Raw genomic sequence first — 18,572 nt, 5'->3', positions numbered from 1 at the left:
AAATTATGGGAATGGCAAACGGCAAAAGGTGCTGCCTGGCAGCTGATTTCGCCAAGAATCCGGCGCGGCGTGGTGCGACGCGCAGTCTTGCAGATGCTGCATCGACACCCAAGAGATTGTTGTTCCTCATGTTGTTATTGTTGTTGCCGTTGTGCTATCTGTGACTAATTGCATAGCCATACAAATGCATTTTTCGTAATTATTTGCAACAATGTTGGAATATACCAACATATTTATATGTATGTATATGTATGTGTATGTGCATGGAATTATTCATTGTAATCATGTTAATGAGCTTTCAGTCTTTTGCCGCTGAGCATTGTTCATGCTGCTGCTGCTGCTGCTGTGACCCAGCAGCCAACTGCAACTGTCATTTCCTCTAGACTCAATATCAGCATCACTAAATGCCAACTGACCAGGATGTGCCAAATTATGCGCATTTATTAAGCCAACTTTTCTTGGCTTATGTTGATTCAATTAAACGCCATTTGCTGTTTTTTTTTTTTTTTTTGTCACCCAGTTGTTGCCGTTGACTGAACTCTGCTCCCTTCGGCTTGGTGTCTTCTTCAATTGCTTTGCATTTGCCGCGGGCATAAAGTCAGAAAAACGTTTTTAAGGTGCGCCACTTGCTGAACGTTTGTTTCGGCTAAAACACGACAGCAACAGCCGCAGCCGCAGCAGCAACAGCAGCAGCAGCAACAGCAATAGCAGCAGCAACAACAACAACTCTCGTTTGTTGATTTATGCGTTTTGCAGCATTTAAATTGGCATTTATGTCAAATGGCGGCAAGCTATATTTTTGCTTTTGTTTAATGCATTTCGCTATATTTGTTTTATAAGCGTCCTTGAGCACGATCGTAAACCTCTCTGCAGCATCGACACTTTTCCAGCAGCATCCAACAAGCCCTCAGCACTCAGCTCTCAGTAGTTCCCAGGCATTGTAGTACATGCTATGTATATGTATGTGTATATAAAAATATTTATATATATATATATTTTTTTTTTGTTTATTATTTTCTGACAGCAACATTTTTTCTTACTGAACGCTTTTTAATCACTCGCCATTTTTTTTTTTACTATTTTATTATTATTGTCCATCTAACACGAATCTATGCAAACAATTTTTTTTTTGTGTGAAACCTTCGAATTACGTTTCGTCGCGTAATTTGTCGTTTTCACAAATTAAAAAAAGTTTTCATTGTTATTTAGTCGAGCTGTATTTGAGATCTCGGCCTAAGCTACAAGAGTTTGGCAATTTGTATAATAATCTCTTGTCATATAAACAACTTTATTACATTACGTATACGACACGCTAACGAGAGAGACTGTCGCACTCTCGCCTGCATTTGCGAGTATTGCAGAGCAGAGGAATGTTTAGATACGAGTATCTATCGATAGAAAAAAGTTGGTACGACATGAAACAAGAAGAAACTAAATTAATGAATAAGCAGATAAACACAGAATTAGTATGACGATGCTAATCAAAAAATTGACTTGAATGTTGTTTTTTAAATTAAATGAAATTATACAACTACATATATAGAATGATATGAATTATTATAAAAATCAATTTAATACATACAAATGTAGCTGTTTAATAGCTAAACATGTTCTACATAAAAGACTACACGTGCATTACACTGCATCAACTCGCTGTCAATAAAGACGACGAGCTGAGGTGCTTTTTGGTCGTGTCACGAGCCCAATTCTAGTTTTTGCCCGCAGCTAGCTCCATAGATTTCCCAGAACAACTGAAAATGCTAAACAACTCGCAAAGAAGTGATACAAAGTACTACAAAAAATAGTAGCTGGGAATGCACGACTATGAGATATCCCGAAAGAGATAATTTAATAGGAGAATGCAAAGAGAAAGGTATGCTGTGGTGGAATAGTTTGCTGATAAGTAAACGTACGAGTTGCTCTAAACATAATCCGAGTCTTTGGATGATCAATAAAGACTTGAATCGATTTAATAGAAATAAAATTTATTATGAAAATAAACTTTGTGGGGAAGAAAACACTTCTTACATGTCTCAAGATTGCATAAGCTGAGAAAGAGATTTCTATGGACATACCAAACTGAGTTGAGTAAGCACCCTCAGCTATAGATCCCACTCAAGAGTATATCAAATTTATGGTAACAGCCAAGCCTTCATTTGCTTCTTACACACATATTTTTAACAATAACAATCTACCCTATATAAGCATTGACAATGGGCCCAGCGTGGATCTATACCAAAAAATAAAAAAAGAGCAGCAACTAATCTTTTGCCGTTCACAAAAGTTGGCTTAAATGTTGAGTTGAACTTCCAGCTGCAATGTGCGCGGATGAACGCAGATGCAGGCACATATGCACAAACAAAATGCCACTGGCCTTGGCGCATGCTGAGAATGTTGCTGACGGGCAACAGCAGCAGCAGCAGCAGCAGCAGCAGCAGCAGCAGCAGCAGCAGCAGCAGCAACAGCAGCAACAGTGGCAGCAGCCGCAGCAACATCTTTCGAAAGCTGCCAAATCCGTTTGGTTGTTACAGTTTTTTCCATTTGTATTTTTTTCTATTTCTATTTTTATGTGAAAAATCACATCACGGCTATTGGGCAATCGACAGCAATGAAAATGTGTTGGCGTAATTAATTAAACAAATTATGTGCATTGCGCAGACGCATTGACGTTTTTGGTTCAGCAGCAGCATCGTTCAGCTTTGATTGCAATTTTTATTAATTTCACTTAGCGAGCTCGCAGCGATGGGAATGCAGTGCAGCTATTAAATAAAAAACAAATACACACACACACACACACACACACACGCAGATACCCAAGCAGCAGTAACTGCTACAACAATAATAATAACAACAACAACTGCACTTATGGTCAAAAGTGTTTATGGCCAAGCGCATTTGGCAATTGCGCGACTGGCTGCCATATAAGCCAAACACATGGGCACACCTGGCTCCCTGTACTTTGTGCCATTTAATTTTTTTATTAGATATTTTACCAATCAATTCTTCAATTCTTCAGCTCGAAATTCTTCAGGCTGGGCACTGAATGTCCGTTTTTAAGCGTAATCAATTATTAATTATACGCCTTGTTGCTGCCTTTGTTGCGGCAATTGCATTTAAGTGTCCATCATCTTCATCGATAAACAATAACAATATTTCCACATTGAAGCCCTCGCACAGTGTATAAGATGGGTATCATGAATATGGGAAGTACTAAAGAAGGGACAACACACATTTAAATTTATAAAGCATCAGTTTATGTATTTGAATATGAAGAAAGTCTTCAATATATGAAGTTTGGCAGTTTCCCATCAATATCAGACAGATCTATAGAGACACAGAATATCATATATAGCAAATATACTTATACATTTAAAACCACTTGTATCATATAGAGCCATGTCAACTTATAGCGATTGATAAAATTCCAAAATTGATCGAGTTTGACATTTCTCCGCATCAAAAGATCATATAGAATCCTTTCATTAAATCACTATAACATCTAGAACCACAAGAACTTCAGAAGATCATAAAGAATCATTATTGCGAGCCACTATAGCAACATCAGAAGATCATTTATTCATTTTGTTAAATTGAACCACTATGACATCTAGAATAACAAGAAAATTAGATCGTATAGAATCTCTTTATCATATTTAACCACTACAACACCTAGAGGCTTAACAACGTCAACAGACCAATTGCAGATTTTCATGAAATAGAGTTCATAAGGGTAGTACGAAATTTGCCTACTAGAGTATATGGTATTCGCTTTGATTTTCCGCCCGATTTGTTTTTCAGCCAGCTCATTTTTCTGTTGAGATGTTTGGAAATATTTAACAACCGCATCAAAATTAGTTGCGTTGTTGTGTTAGCCTTCGGTTTAGCTGACTTCTTTGAAAAATCTCAAAACTGAGACGAGTTGCTGCTCTTAAACTGAATTGAATTTTTACGTGCGTGCGGTTTGGCTCCGACTCTGGCTCGGGCTGCGTGTGGGAAATCGAAGTTTTGTGGCCAACCAAAGCAATTGGAGGAGATGGCATGTAATTTGATTCAATCGGCGCCGGAAATGCAGACGTCGAGCCCTTCGCAAGTGCAGTGCCTCCCCACTGGAGTCAATCGACTCGACTCGATTTACTATGTATGATGTGGCCATGTGGCATGTGGTCTAGGTGGATGGGCACAGGGACATAATCGAAAGTCTTCGCTTTGAAGCCGTGACACAAAGCCACTTGGCAAGCTGACGGCATTTGGCGTTGGTTAAAAGTCACATTGTTGACCTTTTGGGCTAACGTAAATTGGAGAAAAGGTAGTTTTTTCTTCTTCTTATTCAAGTATTCGCGTCTCAGACAAGCGCAGCTCAGCTCAGCTCATTAAAATAATATTTAACCTTTGCAATACAAGAGACAAATACTTCTTGAATACACTCACACTCACAGTCACACACTCACATTTATTCATTTGACGCAGCTTTTGTCTTGTTGTTGTTGTTCGACTCAACGAGCCATGCGCAATTAAAAATTAACTATTTAGTTTTTAATGCCCATAGTTTGCCGTCGATGCTGGGCCGCGTCTTCCGTTTCCACCCTCAACCGATCAGCGCCCATAGCCCCATAACCGTAGCCAAAGCCAATTCAATGCTTAACGAGTTTTGACAGCTGTGCAGAAATTTTTTTTGTTCATTTGCATTTGCATGCAATTTGAATGCTCTTACCAAGCGGATTATGTTAAAATATTCATTCGACTTGTGATGAGATTAGCCGATAAGAGGGGTGCGAGAGAGTAGCTCACCTTATTTTGGTATTAATGCAGATGTCAAGTATTTACAAATGGAATCTAATATCAAGCAATATAGGGAATACTTGAAAGTATGAGTATCGCAGCGAATATAAAAGAAAAGAGTCTATAGGAAATGTAGCAAAGTTAAATATTTATAAGACACAGCGAAGATCAAACAGAAAGAGAGCGAGAGGGAGAAAAACATATATCTGTATAAATAGAGGTTGCAAAGTGATAGATGAGGAGAAAAATAAAGAATATATACAAGGTAGAGAGGGAAGTGGAAGAAGAGAAAATCAAAGAGATAACCGTAAAGGAACGAGAAACCATATATTCAACTGAAGGACATAAAAATAAAATGAAGGAGAATTGGGAGATAAATAACCAATTCAATAGGCAATACACTAACAATAAAGACTATAAGAATAATTATAAAAGCTTAAGCACACAACACCGAGAAGCCCAATAGCTAAGATTGTTTAATCAATATTTAATGATCGAAAAAGTATATATTCGGAACTACGAATTTGTAGTCCAGTCAAACTTTTTCAATTTGAATTCACTCACAAGAAACTAGTTAATCTATGACTGATCACTCTTAATACGTGTTAGGGTATTATATAGTCGACTACCCCAACTTCGCTGCACTTTGTTGTCTGCGAGAGTGTAACAACATTTGATTTGCCAATAATACAAAAACAAAAAGAGAAGACAACAAAATTGGCAAAGCTTTTGTTGCTTGTTTTGACACTCATCATGAGGCGGCATCCCGCTTCTGACCTATGCGCCATGTTCACACGCTGCGTCCGTTCGATTGGCCCGGAGGGGCTATGGGCATGGATGTGGGTGCGTGGCATCTCTCAGCCCTGACATAAAAAAAAAACACACACACAAATTTGATTTTTGCGCTGATATCGCACCTACCAGCAATAAAAGTCATCAGGGAAAATTGAGGCGCTACGAAGTGCCATTTGCTCGCCTTGATTTAGTAATCAAAATTATTTACATGTACATATAATACTTTTGGATCGAAATCTTGATATATACGCACTAACATGAAGCTACGTATATTGTGTGCATATCTCATCTGCGTAAGCGTCTACAGTGTATGCTCGGAAAGATGATCACGCTATTAGGAGGGGCGCAACGGACGAGCTTAACTATTAGTAAACTTTCAAATCTCTAAAGAATCTTCTTAATTGTTTTAATTTAAATGATACATAATTTGGTTGACTAAGCGCGCGCTCGATATGGCTCGTTTACGGCTGCTTTTCCTTCCGCTTGCGCTGCAGCAATTTGCGCAGCATATTGAAAGAGCTAAGCACAGGCACCATGACCGGCAGAAACAGTGGAATGTATATGGCATACTTTTGCTCGTCAGGAAAGTAAAGCTGTGCCAACAAGCTGGCGTCAAAGAAGCCGCGCTCCGAGGCCACAAAGGCGCGCTTGGCCAACGCCGAGGCATTCAGCAAACGATGCTCCAGCAATGCGGCCTTGGCAGCCAGAATGTCATTATGCGAATTGGTTATGGCGGTGCCCACTTGATCGTCAATCACAATGTAGCTGATTTGATCTGCAAAACGAAGCGTGACACACATTAAATATGAATCTAATTAGTCCTAACTCTGCTCTGTTTTACCTAATAGCTTGATCAGACTCTGCAGCGTGTTGCTGGCTGTGGCAATGTGGCGAATAGCGCTGCGTCGTATATAGGATTCGTATTCCCAGCGCCTGGGCGCCAGCTGCTCAATGTCCACTGTCTTGACGCCAGACACATGCACCTCACTGCTGATGTCCAATAGCTTCTGCAGCTGATCCAGCATTACCTGCATATTATCATTAGTATTCACATAATATTGCATGGGTGGCTCGTCGTTTATATAGGCCATGCAGACGCTCTCGGGCGGATTGGCTATTATGAAGCCGCCCCAGGGTGGGGAAATGAATGCATCGACGCCATCACGCGTCAATATCTCATTTTTGTTATTGTATATGTGCAGCGGTGCAGAGCTGCAGGGCGGTACATACACCACCAAGTTGATGACGGGTTTGTCCGTGATGCTCGCGCTCAAATTTTGTGCTATGGATGTGAGCAGATGCGGCAGGGCTGACTCCTGCAGAGCATAGTGGCGACCCAATTTGGTTTGATCGCGCACCTGCTTCAGATCGGCTTCAAGGGCCACACGATATTTCCACTGAGTGCGCACTGTGTAGCTGGATATGTCAGAGATTTGCGCCAGGAAGGGCTCTATATAAGCTGCAATTGCAAGTGATTAGAGCGAGCTTGAAAATCTTAGACGAACTTACTCTGCGCAGCCATCACGACATTCCACTTAGCATTGGTGATTTTAGGTTTAGGATTTAGGACGGATATAACCACATCGTAGTCAGGCTGTGGAGCCTCCGACTTGATGCCCATGCGCTCATCTTTGCTGAGTATCTGATTGACGCGATAGGTTTGCAGAATTTTCGTATGCAGCAGCTGCGCCATCTTATTGGAAGCTGAAAGGTGCAAGATTTGCAATGTTTCAAGAGGAAATTTATAACCATTGCCATAGCTACTTACTGACATCGGTGCGCATCAGCGCCGAGCGCTCAGTGGTTAGCAGCAACTCATCCTCCAGTTTGGGCCACTCAATGAACATGAAATCTCCCACGCTTTGCGGATGCTCCTGCAGCAGCAACTTCTCCAAGGCGGCCGGAGTATGGGCCTCGGATGCCTTGGCGAATGGCGACAGCTGCTTGAACTCCATAATCCAAACATCTAAATGGAAATAGTCATTAGTAATGGTTTCATGCCATGCATATGATTAATGTTTTTTTTTTTTTTTTTCTTTTTGACATACTGCTGTCTTTAAATGCGTTTTGCAGCTCCGTAATGAGCAGCTGGGCGCGATCTGGCTGCTGCGTATAGATGGCCACATGTACAACTGTTTTGATGGGATGATCGCTGAGGCGCAGAATGGCAGACGAAGGCAAAGAGACTCTGGGAAAGAGAATTCAAATTTGTAGATTGTGAATGCAGTGAAAACTGTATTAAATAGGAATTAGTATAGAGTGTGCTAAGAGATAAGTAAGCTATCGCTATAGAATATGATATATAAGTTACTGAAATCTAATTTAGCATTCTACAGGTTGTTCACTGTGGCGAATGACTCCACTTGAAGCCCCATTTGTTCTGCTTCCATGTAATCACAAACATCCACCATAGTGAGCTCTCACTGTAGCTGACTCACCTGTAGACCGTGGTTGTCTTCCACCACATGGGCACGCCAATTCCAACGATGACCACAATGAACGCAATCGTTGCAGCAATGCGGTACTTATCTGCAATTAAAACAAACAAAAAAGCAAATCTGAATGATAAAACAATTAGGGTAAAGAATTTTTGCTAAAGCTGAAAACTGATTGATAAAACAATTAGGTTGAAGAATTCATTTGCTAAACTTTTAGAAATAATTTGGGATTTGCATATATAAAATTCTTGATTGCTTGCGTTTCTTTATACATCACTTTATTGGGCATTTCATTTAGTGGCTTTCCCGCTTGTATACAAACAACATTCTCTCGCTGAGCTTTAGAAAACAGAATATTAATATTTGTGCATTGCGCCAGTTTGAAAAACAGTTTATGGCTTGTACGTGCGGCGACATATCGTGGACAAATCATCGCAATTATTCCTTATAGCTGCAGGATATTACAAAGACCGGGCCCTTGTCTAGCGGCGTGTTACGTGAAACGTATTTGGTGAATTTGGTGGTGCCCTCGCAGCGATAGACAATGTTTAGGGCATTGTCCACGGGAGTTATTGTGAGGAGGACGGAGTCATCTTGGCACTCTTCGTCGTCCTCTGTATCGTCAGTATTATCAATGCTTTGGTCGGTATCCAAACCGTTCCTGTGGGCCGTGCGCTGCTCCACATCAGGTGAGAGATATGTGATAACCGCCGCACCCTCCGCCGCGTTCAGATAGTAAACCAAATCCAGGGTATTCTCCTCGCTGACTAGACCGTCGCCCAGCACCGTGTAGTTGCCGTGCGACCAGCGCTGCAGCTCCACGCTGCAAGTGGGCGTAATGGCATCCACGCCATACAGATCCAGATCGGTGAAGTCGCGCAGCAGCTGAAACATGGCATTGCTACGGAACAGTTGCAGCAGCTCCTGAACAGTGCCCTTGGCGGTGTCCAGATCCATCACTTCATAGTTGTGCGCATTGGCGGGTCCTTGTCGTCGCCAGCTCAGCGACTCATCGTTCAGCAGTTGAGCGCGAGCCAATTCGAACTTTTCGCGTTTGAAGAACTCATACAGACATATCTCCGAGTTCTCCTCGATCCGCTTCTGTATGCTGCGACGCGTGGCTGCCTTTAGGTAGACATCGTTTAGAAGCAATCCCAGTCTGGGATTATTATTCACATTCGGCTGCAGGTAGCTGAGGCGAGGAAAGGCGCGCGAGGAGTCGGCCACGAAGGCCTCGTTGGTGGCGCCATGAAACCAGCCATTGATCGTCAAACGGGGATAGTCAAAGGTCGTCACCTCGCCCACTTGGTGAAAGGAACGTGAGCCGACTTTAAAGAATGCGAACTGATTATTTTTGGGCGCAATTTTCCGTTGCACTGGAAACTGTGGATAGCACTGCTCATCACTGGAGAAGATTTCCAAGCAGCCGCCTTGCTCCGCGCTCCACCCCTCAACGCCCTGCCACGGCGACAGATAGTAGATGAAGGCGATTTGCCTATCCTTCAGCAGATCATCGTGCACCAGCAAGTAGTCACCGCAGCTGTACATGCTGCACGAGGCGGACACATAGTCTAGCTTCAGATTTGTGATCTCCTCAAGCCATGGTCGCACTTGCTTTCGCAGCATCTGCAAAAAGTTCGTGAGCAGCCGGCACTCGAGCATATTGGATAAATCGGTGCTCTGATAGAACTCGTACAAATCCATTTGCTTGCGCGACCAATGCACCTTGTTGATCATTTCGTCGACCAAAGCACGCGTATTATCTGTCTCTAGGAAATTGGGCAGCAAGCTTATTTGGAATGGTTCGCCATAGATTTGTGCACCAGTCGTCTCCTCTGTTGTGCTTGCCGCTTGCTTGGCCCACGCTGACTGCAGCCATTGCGTCACATCCTTTTGCTGATAAGCTTTGTTAAGTGCCAGCTGCACGTCTGCGTCGCCCGCTCCAGACGCCGATTCCAGCGATTCATTGAGCCTCGCCAATTTCTTTTGTGGACCGTCGCTGTTTGGCACGGCCGTTTCCTCGCCCGTTTTATCTGCAAGGGCAACACAATGAATGACATTGCATTAAGCATTTAAACAGAAAGGCATACCTTAAATTTTAATGTATGGCCAGCGAACACACCTATACACACGCACACACACGGACGAGCGGTCTCTATTGAACTCGTTGTGCCGGCACATTTATCATTTATACGCAGTTCTTTGCTACTTAAATGCTGGTTACGTATGCTTCCACTCACCTTCTGTTGTGTCTTTGCGCTTGGGCTTCATAGAACTAGTTTCTTCCATATTGTGTATTTGGCTATTTGTAGAATTCAATTTTAATATGATTAACCAAATGAATGTACATTGAGCGTCTAAAGCAAAAACATCGATGTCTCTGACTGACAGCAAACGACGATTCGATAAGTATCGATTACACACACATGCCGGTAAAGTGAGATAACAGAACGCAGTAGGGAGGCAACAGAACGCAAAAGTGAGGCTACGGAACGAATTGCTGAAGAAATTTAACAGCACAAGTTGAGCGATCGTTCTACTGCCAGTTCGTTTCTATTTGTTGATAGTGTAGAGTGTTGGACTTGTTGCAGTGGTTCTTATTTCCACGTACAAGCACTATAATTAATTAATCGTTCAACGACCAGCAGCAGCACACATAATAATGTTTGATCGAATTTGTGTCAAGCTATCCGCATTTATAGCTCATTAAGTGTTTTATTTAGGAAGTGAAGAACTAGTCGGTAGGTGCATAAGAATGAGAAGTTGAACTATTTTTGGTGAAAATTTGGGTGGCAATGCCGTACGATGACCTTGGAAGAGTAGGCCCTAAATCCAACATGTTTATAAAAACAAACATACCTTATGTACTGGTGTGTTTGTTTATGCGTGTGTGTGCCCATTGGAATGTGTGAATAATTGGAACGTGCTGCTGAGTTTACAGTGGGCTGAAACAGCTGACTGCCACCTGATGAGACAACGGGTGGGAAAGAGAGACCTGTTTACTCTGAAAGGGTGTGGGTGGGGGTGGGGTATAGCTATGATCTCATTGTGTTTTAGTTTAATCACAAATTTGATATTCTTTTAAATAAATGAAATAGCTCCAATGGGCAAGGATCAGCATTTACTTGAAGCAGCCCGCAGTGGGGATATAAAAACCGTCGGCAAATTATTGGAACTGATGACCAAGCGACACGGTCCACTGTCCAGGTGAGCATAGTCGTTGTATTAGTATTAGAGTTACAATACACTTTATAACTTCTCTCCCTCTCTCTTTATTTAGCTTTCGTCGAAGTCTCAATATCAACTGCCAAGATGTCAATGGATATACTTCATTGCATCACGCCTGTCTCAATGGGCATAGCGCCGTCGTCCGCCTGCTGCTCGCCCACAATGCAGAGGTGGACGTGCCCGATATACGTGGCACAACACCGCTCTTCTTGGCCTCCTGGGCGGGCTATCAAGATATTGTGAAGATGCTCCTATTTCATAGCTGCAAGCCGGCAAATCCGAATGCCCAGACAATTGATAACGAGACGCCGCTGCATTCGAGTGCCCAGCACGGGCACACCAATGTCGTGGCTATACTGCTGTCCTATGGCGCCGATCCCACCATACGCAACAATAGCTTTCAGACGGCTCTGGACTTGGCTGCACAGTTCGGCCGGCTGCAGGCGGTGCAAACTCTGCTGCGCGCCGATCCCGATCTGATTGCACCTTATCGCCGTCATGACGAGGATGAGGTTGCCGAAATGCTTGGCTACTCGCACCAATACTCGCCCACGCCTACCAAGCACATCTTCACGCACACTTGCCTCCACCTGGCCAGCCGCAATGGCCACAAGAAAGTGGTCGAAACGCTGTTAGCAGCTGGCGTCGATGTCAACATTCTAACCAATGCGGGCAGCGCGTTGCACGAGGCAGCGCTGTGTGGCAAGAAGTCGGTGGTGGTAACCCTACTCAGAGCTGGCATCGATGTCCATGCCACCGACGGCAACGGACGCACCGCCCTCGAATTACTCTCCGATTATCCACCTCATGTGACCTACGAGATTGCAGCCATCATCAAAGGTTCGCAACTTGACCGAAATAAATATGATTAAATTTATCCTGTGATAAGCTACGCAATATGTAACGTACTCATTGTAACCCCAATATATTTCTATATATATTCTTGATGAGGTGCAATATATGATTAAAAATAAAGCACTCTGATAGAGTAGATATATGCATATATATTAAATAGTTAATATAAATAGTTAAGCATGTTTTTACCAGTAATATATATTTATAAAGATGATGTTGAATAGGAATTACGGAATGTGTAACTCTCTCTCTATATATATACCCTCGATCTGCAGTAAAATATATCTTTAAAATAAAACTCTTCGATAGAATATGCATATATATATATATAGGGAGAGAAAGAGTATGTATATATAGTTTTAAAACTAATAATTCCTATAAGTATACCATGATTTAGAGTGGGGCCCATGACTGGGCTCTCTTTGTATTGACATTCTAACGCCCACACGGATTGTTTACTTTCAGAATATACCGAATTGACTGAGTCACAGATGTTGCGCAGAAATCAAACGCAGCTGGTCAACCATATCGATTCGTCGTCGTCGCTGCCGAAGCGCCTCTACGAGAAGAATGTACAGCGGCCGAAGCAGGCCAAGCTTAGCGATCCATCCAAGCAGAGGAAGTAAGCCAACGCACGCACTAACCACTGAACCACTGAAATACATGTGACACGCCCACATGCACCCAAGTAACTTCTCTCTCATATGCGCCCACATTAAATACACATGTTATAATTTGTGAGATCAATTAACGAAATGCAGGCATTAATTTGTATGTGAACTCCGATCGGCTCCAGAATAGAATTCATGCTCATCATCCTATGTCACTCGCACGCACACTCACGCACGCACGCACGCACACACTCACACACAGCGTACTCAATTGGTTGGTAGTTCTTTTAATTGCCACAGCGCCTTCATATAACGGGTCTGGTCTTCTCTCTCTTTATCTCTTTCTCTCTCTCTCCCACATAACACTACTACCACCCTCTCAAAAAACAAACTGTAACTACTTGACTGTAGCAAGCAAGTTCCTCCACCAAATGGACTTTCGCACTCTTTAAGCTCGTTGGATAATTACATCAAAAGGCCGACCAATTACTTGGACATGAAGCCCATTAGGCCACAGAAGTCGGTGAGCGATATGCACACTTTGGAGCCACGCGAGGAGCTGTGGCCCAGCTATAAGCCAGTCTACAAGCTGCCGTATCAGAGCGCTCTACTCGGCTCAGCGCAGACCTTCTCCAATGGTTCGATACCCTCGCGCTCCTATGAGTACATCAATCTGCTCAAGCCCAGCTCCAGCAGCGAGGAGCGGAGCAACCACAGCAGTGGCTGTAAGTTCTTCGACATGACCCAGTACCAATCCTTAACCAAATTACTTGTTTTTGCTTATTAGCTGGTGCACCTCAGGCACAACCTCGATCTGACTATGTGGAGATGAAGGTGCAGACCCCGGTGCAAACTCCAATGCAAGCTCCGTTGCAAGCTCCGGTGCCCATGCCGCGCACGCGCCTAAATCTTGACTATGAGAATATATTACCCAGGCAGTCTGTAGACAACAACAACAACAATAATAATAACATCAACAATAGCATCAAGCATATAGCTCGCCACTCACCCACGCCCGACTATCCGCCACCCACTGTGGTTGAGGCTGAGACCACGATCTTTAGTTTTATGCAGCCGCCGCGTCTAGATGACTCTCAGATCTCCTGCAGCTCCGATCAGGTGGAGGAATTTGTGGGCGATGAGCCCTTCGCTGGCCTCTTTAAGGGCTCAACTTTGAATTTGGCGCTAGATGTGGTGGATGGGCGTGGCCTGCGTTCGCCCAGCATGGTGAGAAACGTCAATGCATTCAATCCACGGCGTAGTCTGTCCAAGCAGCGATTCTCCACAACTGGCGAGGATTTTAGTGCTTCGCGTGTGTGGGCCGAGATTGATACGATCTTCGAGAATATAGGCAATGAGGTGTGCATTGTGGAACCAGAGCCGGGAGAGAAAATGGAGCAGGAGGTGGATGAGGACCGGGAACAAGAGCAGGAAATGGAGCAGCAACAGGATGAGATGCACAGTGAACAGCTGCAACCTAGCTCTATGGAAGACGCTCGTCAATCGCTGCACATACGCAATCCGGAGGATTTGCTGCTGGTCAAATCGCCGAGTCCAGCTTCGCATTGGTGCCATTCGCCCTATACGCTGGTCTATGGCGAAATACATTACTCTGTTTATGTATATATAATTTATATCTTAATTTATATTCAACTGCTAATTGAATTCAATCCTTGCAGTATCTGGGCTCAACAGTCATCAGGCAGTTGCAGGGCACCATTTCGACGCGCAAGTCCATCCAGAAGCTGAAGATCGATGAGAAGCTGAAGGCAGCTTCAAGTGTTAGCGACATCAGTTTGCTGGAGAATTGCAATACATCCACCAAGTATCTCAAGGCAGCCAATCTGCAGACACGCCTCCAGGTGGATATCTCCGTCTCCTGCATGGGCGTCAAGTTCATAGATCACGAGTTAAAGGTGAGCTACCGGACCGATCTGCCAGCTAGGTTACTTTATTTTAAATCTATTTTAGACTGCCATCTGCTCGCATGACATAGAGAACATCAATTGCGTGTGCCAGGATGCGGAGGATATGCGTTACTTTGCCTATATAACCAAAGAGCAGGAGCTGCATTATTGTCATGTCTTTATGGTTGACAATTTGGTAGGTTGCCTTCAACAATAATTTATATCAATACATTTGTGAAATTAATTGTATTTCATTACAGGAACTGGCTAACGAAATAATTCTGACTCTTGGCCAGGCCTTTGAGGTTGCCTATCAACTGGCCCTCAGCAGTCAGAGTACCCCGATAATACAGACCGATGAGTGCTAAGCTATAACATATTTAATGTTCATACCATTGTTTTTCATTTTAACTTGACTTGCTAGTCGTTGTTGCCATCATAAAACTGTCATTATTTAAAATAAGTACGCAGTTTAGTAGTATTTTTTCAAAGAAATTTTTAATAAATAACATTTTTAAAATTCAACGCCTTTTTGAAATTTTATATCGATAGACGCATGCGTACCTAACATTATCGTTGCTCATCAGAAGGTATCGATACTTTTGCCACATATCGCGCGCATAATGCGTGTTAACTAACATTGGCTTTGCATACAACAATTTTAAAAGCAACGAAAAAAAGAGACGCGCACATAGTGTAAAAGAGTTTTTCTTGGGATAAAATAATGGAAACAACTGCAGGTAAATACTTATTGAGATGCGTTATTCTCAGAAGTATAAATATAACAAAATTATACTCATAAAGCAGCTCAAATTGATGGCGTCCTGCTGCACCAGGAGTCAGCCCCACAGACGCCTGTGGCTAAAAAGACGCGACGCGCCGTTCTTCAAAAGCAAAATGAAAGTATTTCAAATAGAGAGACTGTACCCGACGATGATGAGCTCATGTCTTTGCCGAAGACACCCAGTGCATCCATTCGCAAAGCCTGCGAAACTCCGCGTCGCAGTGCCCGCAAGAGCGTGCGCCCGACTCTGGACTATACAGACATCATTGAAAAGAATCTGTTGTCTTCTGCCAGCAAGGAGAAAAAGGACACTACCATTGTCGACAAGGAGAATCTAGATGAGGAGAAAACACAGAAATGGACCGTAGCCGAGGTGGGTCGCACTTCGGGCAAGCGCAGTCGCAAAGCCAAAAAGACCAAATCGTCAAAAGTTGAAAAGGAACAGCGAATGCGAAACGACGACGAAAAAGAGCAGGAACAAGAAGGCGAAGATATGAAGGATCAGGTGGAAAATAAGGAGAATGACGAGATGAAGGAGCAGGAGGAACAGAAGAAAACAGAAAAGAAAGAACTAGAAGAAGAAGATTCCAAGCAGCTAGAGGTAACAGAAGTCTCATCATCGCCCAATGCTTATGATGAAAATAAAAAAGAGAAATGCAACGAGGAAATAGGAGAGAAGAAACCATTTGAGCCTACTCCAGTGGAGATTAAAGTGGAGCTGTGCCCAGATATAGTAGACAATGATGTTAAATCTGTTCAAGAGCAAGATCACAAAATAGCTGTATTTAATGATAACGATATGGATGAGCTGGGCCTGTGCCCGCTCGAAGCTGAGCATCAACCAGAAGAAGACGATGAGATGCCATCGCTCATTATGATCGATGATGGCGAGACAGAGAACGAATTGAACGTCACCTTCGATGCCGAGGACAAAGCGCATGCGGATGAAGTGATGCCCGCCTTGTGCATTATGGAAGAACAGCAAATTGATGTAGATCTCAAGCAACCGGAGGCTGCAGATATTGAGAGTGACTCAACGAAGCCGAAGGCCTATCGCTTTCCTACACCTTTCAAACGCAAAATCCAGACGGAATTCACAGACTGCGAAGCCAGTTCATCTGGAATCTTTTTGGAAAATCCTCGACATAGGCGCTCGAAATCAATACCACGATCCAATGAGACGAAGGCCAAGGGAGTCACCTTCTACAGTCCCGTGGAAATGGCCAATGTCAATGATATTGATAAACGCTGGGAGAATCTGAACAACAGCAGTAAGAGCTATAAATATATCAATACCCAATCTTAATCTCATTTATATCACTATCTATTCCTTATTATTTTCAAAGCCCTATAATAATAATAATTTTCCCTTTTCTAGATGTCACGAAACGTCGCAAACGTTCCAAATCCTTGGAGCCAAATCCTATGCCAAGCCGCATCCCCAAGATGAGTAAGTGCAGCAGTATATATATCCAATTCATATACATGTATCTAATATATCTTCATATCCTTTCAGAGCAATATCCTCCCATAAAGTCCACAGTCACGCCCAGTAAATTGAAGGCGCGTACCAAACTGCCAAATTTCGCGGCAATTCACCAAAAGCAATTCGAGAAGATGGAGAATCTGGTGGAGCACATGGAGCGCAAGGCTGTGCGTGCCAAGGTCTTAACAAGCTCTGCAGTTAAGTTGCAACAACAACAACAATCGGAGAGAACTGTTACATCAGCAATGAAGCAGACGCCAGTGCGTTCGCGTGCAGTCAAAAAGATCGAAGTGCCCAGCTATACGTTGACCCCATTGAAGCCGGAGGAGGTGGAGCGGGTGAAGCTGCTGCCGACGCCCCGCAAGATTGTGGGTGTGACACAGCCCAAGGCATTGGTGCCGGCTCGGCCCGCTATGTCGAGCAACAAGACGGTGCCGAGGCCGGCATTCAATTTGTCCACCTCGGTGACATCGAAGCTGTTCATTCCAGCAGCTTCTGGGCCAGGCAGCATTCAGAGCATAGCGAAGGTAAAGCCCGGCGACAGGGATGATACCATGCAGAACAAATTGGAAGCGCGTCGCAAGCGGCATATGGAAATGTTCAAGGGTCGCAGCGGACACGAGAAGAGAAGCGAAATTGTGCGCGGAGTTCGCTCGAATCGTCGTTTCGAGCTGCAAATGCAACATCGCCGGCAACTGGATGAGAACGCTGGTTGATATCCCGATTATTAAATAATCGTTTAACAATATATTTTTAATTCTGTATTCTTAATTGATTTTCGTTTTTATAATATATCTATATTTCTATTTTACTGCAAAATTTACTTATTTTGGGGTAAGCGACACCAAGTCATTCAAAAGTGAACGGCTACTTATTCATGGGCAATGAGCTTAAAATTCACCACACCTTTCGATATTTACAAATAGCAACCCAGCATTGTAATCGATTGCCAGCTGAGATAGGTTGAGTATACATGTTGCCAAGGCGCGCGCTGTACGCCTTGGCCCGTTTGTTGAGCAACATTCGGCTTGTTATTGTGAAGATCGTTGTCGTAGCGTGCGGTCGGTGAAGCGAAATTGCTCGTGAGTCGTTTTCGATTTTACCGTTACCGTTAATTCACGCAAATCTCGCCAAATGGAATAAGAAAAAAACTACGCGCAATATTTGTCGATGTCCGTGTGTGTGTGTTTGTGTCCAACAAACTGATCAACAATTATTAATTGTTGCATAGAAGGTACGCAGTAAATATAAACAATAAAACGAGCGTTTATTGTTGTTCTTCCCGCCGGATATTAAAAACGCTGTTTAGCTTTGCGAGCATGTGTGTGGGTGTGTATATGTGTATATTTGCATTGTTAATGGATTTTCGTTGTTGTAATGCAAAAATATTTGGACAAAACTCGTTTCATATGGGAATTCAGCACACAGAAACACACGCATGCATATTGCAGGCTTTTGTTTTCCTTTCGCCCAAATTCGTTTCCAGTCGCATCTTCCTCAAAAAAAATTAAACGCGTTTCATAGTCATAGTGCTAGAGTGAGAGAGAACGATAGCACCATATGTGCCGGCAGCAGCAGCAACAACATTTTGCAGTGACATTTATGAGCGGCGCTAACGGCGCTTTACACATGCATATGTGAGCGAATGTATTCATATGCGTACGCATCATTCACAGTTTGTTTGAGTGT

General features: G+C 43.3%; 3 protein-coding genes across 9 annotated transcripts; 2 read left to right on the top strand and 1 right to left on the bottom strand.

Annotated features, from left to right (window-relative positions):
• Positions 1 to 5,720: 5,720 nt before the first annotated feature.
• Positions 5,721 to 10,413, bottom strand: LOC6573200 (prolyl 3-hydroxylase sudestada1). 2 transcript variants are annotated; one of them, XM_001999254.4, is made up of 7 exons: positions 10,253 to 10,411; positions 8,013 to 8,103; positions 7,623 to 7,762; positions 7,343 to 7,540; positions 7,084 to 7,278; positions 6,416 to 7,033; positions 5,721 to 6,349 (listed from the first exon to the last, which is right to left on the bottom strand). In XM_001999254.4, exons 1-7 carry the CDS (start codon positions 10,299 to 10,301, stop codon positions 6,036 to 6,038), a joined length of 1,605 nt encoding a protein of 534 aa, XP_001999290.2. In that variant the 5' UTR covers positions 10,302 to 10,411; the 3' UTR covers positions 5,721 to 6,035. The 2 variants fall into 2 exon arrangements, with proteins under 2 accessions (XP_001999290.2, XP_015022284.1); XM_015166798.3 differs by lacking the exons at positions 5,721 to 6,349; positions 6,416 to 7,033; positions 7,084 to 7,278; ... (1 more) ...; positions 7,623 to 7,762; positions 8,013 to 8,103 and adding an exon at positions 8,269 to 10,045 and having other exon boundaries at positions 10,253 to 10,413.
• Positions 10,414 to 10,545: 132 nt separating this feature from the next.
• LOC6573202 (ankyrin repeat and sterile alpha motif domain-containing protein 1B) lies at positions 10,546 to 15,138 on the top strand. 5 transcript variants are annotated; one of them, XM_032733605.2, is made up of 9 exons: positions 10,546 to 10,753; positions 11,111 to 11,219; positions 11,293 to 12,080; positions 12,561 to 12,717; positions 13,160 to 13,431; positions 13,494 to 14,326; positions 14,386 to 14,622; positions 14,678 to 14,809; positions 14,874 to 15,138. In XM_032733605.2, exons 2-9 carry the CDS (start codon positions 11,116 to 11,118, stop codon positions 14,979 to 14,981), a joined length of 2,631 nt encoding a protein of 876 aa, XP_032589496.1. In that variant the 5' UTR covers positions 10,546 to 10,753; positions 11,111 to 11,115; the 3' UTR covers positions 14,982 to 15,138. The 5 variants fall into 5 exon arrangements, with proteins under 5 accessions (XP_032589496.1, XP_015022285.1, XP_032589502.1 ...); XM_015166799.3 differs by having other exon boundaries at positions 13,118 to 13,431; XM_001999256.4 differs by lacking the exon at positions 10,546 to 10,753 and having other exon boundaries at positions 11,030 to 11,219; positions 13,118 to 13,431.
• Positions 15,139 to 15,232: 94 nt separating this feature from the next.
• On the top strand, positions 15,233 to 17,694 carry LOC6573203 (FK506-binding protein 5). 2 transcript variants are annotated; one of them, XM_001999257.4, is made up of 4 exons: positions 15,233 to 15,353; positions 15,421 to 16,668; positions 16,776 to 16,847; positions 16,914 to 17,694. In XM_001999257.4, exons 1-4 carry the CDS (start codon positions 15,338 to 15,340, stop codon positions 17,597 to 17,599), a joined length of 2,022 nt encoding a protein of 673 aa, XP_001999293.1. In that variant the 5' UTR covers positions 15,233 to 15,337; the 3' UTR covers positions 17,600 to 17,694. The 2 variants fall into 2 exon arrangements, with proteins under 2 accessions (XP_001999293.1, XP_015022289.1); XM_015166803.3 differs by having other exon boundaries at positions 15,418 to 16,668.
• The last annotated feature ends 878 nt before the right edge of the window (positions 17,695 to 18,572 follow it).

The sequence above is a fragment of the Drosophila mojavensis genome, unplaced genomic scaffold, assembly GCF_018153725.1.
Source record: "Drosophila mojavensis isolate 15081-1352.22 unplaced genomic scaffold, ASM1815372v1 contig_16, whole genome shotgun sequence".
Lineage (NCBI taxonomy): Eukaryota > Metazoa > Arthropoda > Insecta > Diptera > Drosophilidae > Drosophila > Drosophila mojavensis.
Note: the sequence above shows the minus strand (reverse complement) of the source record. Positions and strands in the feature narration are given on the sequence as shown.